This window comes from Erigeron canadensis, chromosome 5 (genome assembly GCF_010389155.1).
Source record: "Erigeron canadensis isolate Cc75 chromosome 5, C_canadensis_v1, whole genome shotgun sequence".
NCBI lineage: Eukaryota > Viridiplantae > Streptophyta > Magnoliopsida > Asterales > Asteraceae > Erigeron > Erigeron canadensis.
Window position 1 is genome coordinate 39906653 of NC_057765.1, and position 5268 is coordinate 39911920.

Below are 5268 nucleotides of genomic sequence, written 5' to 3' on the forward strand. Positions count from 1 at the left end.
CCGTAACTTAATGACCAAAGGCTTGTGAATGAACACCCACTTTGGACCCATATGAAATTATAACAACTTTGTACAAACTCTCAAAGTGTATTTTAGTTGGTTTCGGATACATATAAATATTTCTTCTATGATCAATATAATATACTTCGTGCATTGTACATATTTAACATTTTTCTTATACATGTTCATTTTAATCATTTTCAAGGTCCGGATGAAATCCGAGTTTAAAATCTTTGTGGATAAACACATTGAGAGGACTAGAAAAGAGTCTCATAACAATTATGAAAAATGCTGGTTAAGTTGTGAACATCATAACCAAATGCTCGATTATCACCACTAAACATGGATCTATCTCCGTTTTCTATATGTTATTCTAGGATTGAGATATACACAATAGTCTAATATTTCTAGTTTAGTAAAATTTATATACTATATGCATACAACTTGAAAGGAATATTGCTTTTAAGATAAATAATTTACCCTTTAACAAAAGTCTAATATAAAAAAAAAACATTGATTTATCTTTTCAATTATAAAAATCTCAAAGGTTTGACTATGTTAGTACCTTACATGACTTTATGAAACTCATAACTTTAATTTTCAATTTTAAAAAAATTCTTCAAAACAAAAAGGTTTTGTCACTTGTAGTTTGTAAGTTAAGGGCACCTCAAAATCGTTTCACTTTTGTCTTTTACCCTTCATATATCACCCGTTCTTTCTCTTTCCCAAAAACTCTTTTTTTCCCCTTTATCAATTTTCATCTTTCAATTTCAAATCTAGGGTTTTTTCAATTTTACCTACAAAAACATCTTAAAAACACACTCTTTCACCTACTTACACAGGTTTGTTTGCCATAATTTCTTCCATGTTTCTACATTCCTTGATTGTGAACAACCCCTTTTGTTTTTTTGTGTAACTTCTTGGTTTATAGCCTATAAAGTTTGAATCTTTATCACTAAAGGTTCAATATTTTTCCTGTTTTTGCTGATTTTTTGGGCTAATTTTGTGTTTCTTGAAAAACCCATGTAAAACCCTTGATAAAGTTTGAATCTTTATTTGTGGGGTTGTGTTTAAATCTGGTATTTAGGGTTGTTTGTTGCTCAATTGTGGTTATTAGGTTGGAATTATAGGTAATTGTGGTTAATTGTTTGAGTTTTTGTGGCCGAGTGTTAGATTATTGAGTAAATGCATGGATGGAAGGGAGGGAATTCCATCCTTTTATCTTAATAGAGGGTTTCGTGGGTCGGGTTCGAATGCCGGGTCAGGTAATCAAGGTGGAGGGTTTAATGTCCCTCCACCAGGTTTTAAGACTCAGTCAAACCCTAATATGTCACCTCATGGACATAGCAATATGAGGGTAGCTTCCTCAATGGGCCCACCATTCCATTTGGAACATAACCCGCAACCATCTAGTTATCCGCACGGATTTAACATGGATGGTGGCGGAAGTGGTGGTGCTGGGAATGATGATGATGACCATGGTGGTGCTATAATATCCATTCCCACCCCTGGAAGTGTGAAGAATGAGTCTATTGTAAAGAAAAAAAGAGGGAGACCAAGAAAGTATGCACCTGAAGGGGGGTCTCATATGGCATTGGCACTGACACCGGCATCCTCGGTTGCATCACCTGATCCAAACACACCGACACCGCAAAAGAAGAGGGGGAGGCCTCGTGGTACTGGAAGGAAACAACAGCTTGCAAATGTTGGTATGTCTTTGAAATTTAGTTCCTTTCTGCATTTCAAACTTGCTTTATGTAGGTTATTTTACATCAATAAATTGTGAGTGTACATGTTTGTTTAGATGTTGGTTTACTTTGTAGCATCTTGTTATGTGCCGGTAGTTATGATTATTGAACCCTTCTGAGCTATTGGCAACAAGTTAATCTGTGTTTGATGTGTAAGAAAGTAAGACTTTAGCGTCAAAATTCCTGTCCAACCAGGTGTAGAGAGTGGTATTGAATATTGATGAAATGATGCATTTTCAGTAGACTCTAGTTTAGATCCTATTATACAGAAGTTGTGATAGTGAATTGGCATATTAAGTGAGCTGTCGTAATTGTGAAGTGGATATAGTCATATAGATTACTGTCCTATCATGTCTTATACATTCTGGTTGTAGCCTTCTTTCCTACTTTGATTTTAGATTATGTGGAGTCTGTGTATCTGCACAATGTGCCTGTGGTTAGAATGCTATAAGAGCATTGTGTGTGTGTGGCTATATAGGTTGGTTAGTTAAGAGGTCAATCTAAGCTCAGATCAAAATTAGTAATTTTCGGTTCAGGTCGAAGTGAGTCATGTAGGCTAGCAGACACTTATTTTCTAGAAAGTTCTATGAATAGCTATTGTGTTGAACCTGATTGGAGAAATTGCTAACAATATAGTTCTTTATTTAAAGAGATTACAAGATTATATGCAATTAATATACATTTAGGTTGACTTTTGATCTGTTCAAACCATTTGATCATTCTGGTTAGTTAATTATTACTATCTTACCAATCTGATATGCTAGAGAGAATGTAGCCCAAATTGACCAAGTTATTAGTAAATTTTGTGTGAACGTTTGTTGGATGTGGGCCAATTCTGAACAATAAAACTATTATTGTTGATGTTTTGGAAGACAATTCCCAATCCTTTACTCCAAACTGCTCGTTGTGTCAAGTTTCACAATATGTAAATATTTAGTAGAATTTGCTGATACTGGACAATGTAAATTCATGTTCTCAAGCAATCAATTATTGCAGTTGTCATTGCGTATGCTGTGTGTGATAATCTATCTTAACCTTTTCTACTCGACATTTAATAATCTTCTCAGTGTCAGTAGTTTTAACATTGTTTCTTGCTGAAATAATGCTAGGTGAATGGATGCATAATTCGGCGGGATCGGCTTTCACACCTCATATCATTCATATAGGGGTTGGAGAGGTATGTGATAGTTTTCATTTATATCTATTGAATATCTAAAAGTACCCTAAAAGTAAAGGAACAACTGAAATCTTATGGCCCGAATTTAATATTCTTAAAAGCTTGGAATGATTACTTGCCAGTTTACTTTCATACTTTGTCATAGGAATGTTGCAATTTAGTTTGGGACATCTCAAACGTGGAACCTTTTTTATTTTAATGTAAAACGTGTTTTATATGTCTTGTATTATTCTTCTTCTTGTTTTTTTTTTTTTCATTATTCTTATTTTTTTTAATAAAAACATCACTTGCATTATTATTATCAATTTTTATTGAAATGTGATATCATAAGTTTGAAACTAACAAAGTTTGAGGAGTACCAAGTACCAACTTCTTTTTTGAGACTTATTGTGAAATTTCTATTTTGTAGGATGTTGCAGAAAAAATATTAGCGTTTGCACAGCAGAGGCAAAGGGCTCTGTGCATCTTGTCAGGCAACGGTTCTGTGTCTTCCGTGACATTACGTCAATTTTCGTCTTCTGGCGGGACCGTCACTTATGAGGTTAAATCTCCCTGAATGAACACTTAAATCTCTATTACACTGATTTTTTGCCTAAAATATAGTCAAAAATGAGCGGGGTGGGTAACATGCAGTTTTTAAGGCATGTGTTGAAACGGGCCAGACTTGATCTGAAGCAAATTTTTGTTCAAAGCTTGTTTTTTTTTTAAAAAGCTGGTGTGTCAAATATGTACTTTCATAAAAATCAAGAAGCTCGACCAAAATTCTACTTGTAAATTGTTTTTTTAGTAACTACTAAATTTTCATGCATGAGTTGTTTTGGATTATTGATATAAGACCTCCTACAGTTCATTAAATGGAGTGTATGATCTTAGCCCGTAATATGTTGAGCTTGTGACAAACTTGCTCGACTTCCTGAATGTTTGAGTAAATTATGCATCCACAACTCACATTGTTCTGCTAACTGCTTTCCAGGGTCGTTTTGAGATACTGTGCTTATCGGGTTCTTACCTGCTTGCTGAAAGCGGTAGCCCCCGTAATAGAACTGGCGGTCTTAGTATTTCTGTTTGTAGTGCTGATGGTCAAGTGATCGGTGGTGCAATTGGTGGTAAACTTATTGCTTCTACCCTAGTACAGGTATCATTTTACTGCCTTCTTTTTCTTCTTTTCACCACCATTTCAGGATTTTCCACAAATCACACATTCTTTTTGTGGTGCCAGGTAGTGGTTTCTAGCTTCTTGTTTGGCGGTGCTGGAGATATTACAAAGGCAAAGACTCCAACCGACCCACCATCAGGAGATGAAAAGAGTCCTGGAGTTCAGCTTAACTAGACATCATCTTGTAGATTATTGATGGGCTTTGTGTTGATGTATTCTGTAACAAAGTAAGTTGACATCTTTATGCTCGTTTTAGTGTTAGACTTTTTATTTTTTTATTTTGCCCATCTGTAGCTAGTATCATTTGGTGATTGGGATCTGAAAATTATCTTCTTTGAGGATGCAATTATGTTCATTTCCAGAGATTGTTCATGGTGAAGTATGCAAATTCTTTCCTGATTCTTGAATTACAGTGTCTTTAAAATCTTAAATTAAATGATGATACCAGAAATAGTAAAAAAGATTTGGCATCAATTGATGCAAAGGCCAAAGTTTTCTTCCCGTAAATCTTGTCTACAGTAGATGGATTTTCCAAATGCCCCTTTGCAAAAACGAGAGTTTATGCAGAATGATGTGATAAATGTAATTGTAATAAAGTGTGGCGTTGTCTTTCACCCCAATTATTTAAAGGGGAAGTTCTTGGGTAGTAGTGATCAAATAGGTTTGTCATCTTTATCGACCTTAAATTAAGGTTCTATGGTTTGCCACCTTTATCGACCAAAAAATCAAGGTTCCCCAGTAGAACCTTGATTTCTGGAACTTGTACAAAGGCACAACGGTCTCACCGTTCACATCAATCTGCTTGGAGAAAACATCATGTTTTCAATATTCTTTTGACGAATCCGAAATTTCAATTGCTTATATATTTGCATTTGTTTGGATTATTTTAATTACTTTTATTTTTATGGGTTTCCCTTTAAATAAAATAATGTAATAACTTAATAAATTTATGGTTTTGGGTTAAGTTTCATATGTATTAGTATGTAGTTATAAAAGATGTGTGTAAAATTTCATCTTATTCATCCACATTCATATCCATGTGATTCATCCACGGACACCTTTAATATTAAATTCCTGAAGTACACACTAAAATAGTATAAATATTAATTTTTTTTTTAACATCACACACACAAACTTATCGTATGAAAACCTTAAATCAACCCGCTAGATCGATCAGTTAGAAAGAA

General features: G+C 34.3%; 1 protein-coding gene across 1 annotated transcript; it reads left to right on the top strand.

Moving 5' to 3' along the window:
• The first annotated feature begins 895 nt into the window (after positions 1 to 895).
• LOC122599596 (AT-hook motif nuclear-localized protein 5-like) lies at positions 896 to 4488 on the top strand. The gene is made up of 5 exons (XM_043772127.1): positions 896 to 1709; positions 2858 to 2925; positions 3335 to 3466; positions 3899 to 4060; positions 4145 to 4488. The coding sequence occupies exons 1-5, from the start codon at positions 1190 to 1192 to the stop codon at positions 4253 to 4255; spliced, it is 993 nt and encodes a 330-aa protein (XP_043628062.1). The 5' UTR covers positions 896 to 1189; the 3' UTR covers positions 4256 to 4488.
• Positions 4489 to 5268: the final 780 nt, after the last annotated feature.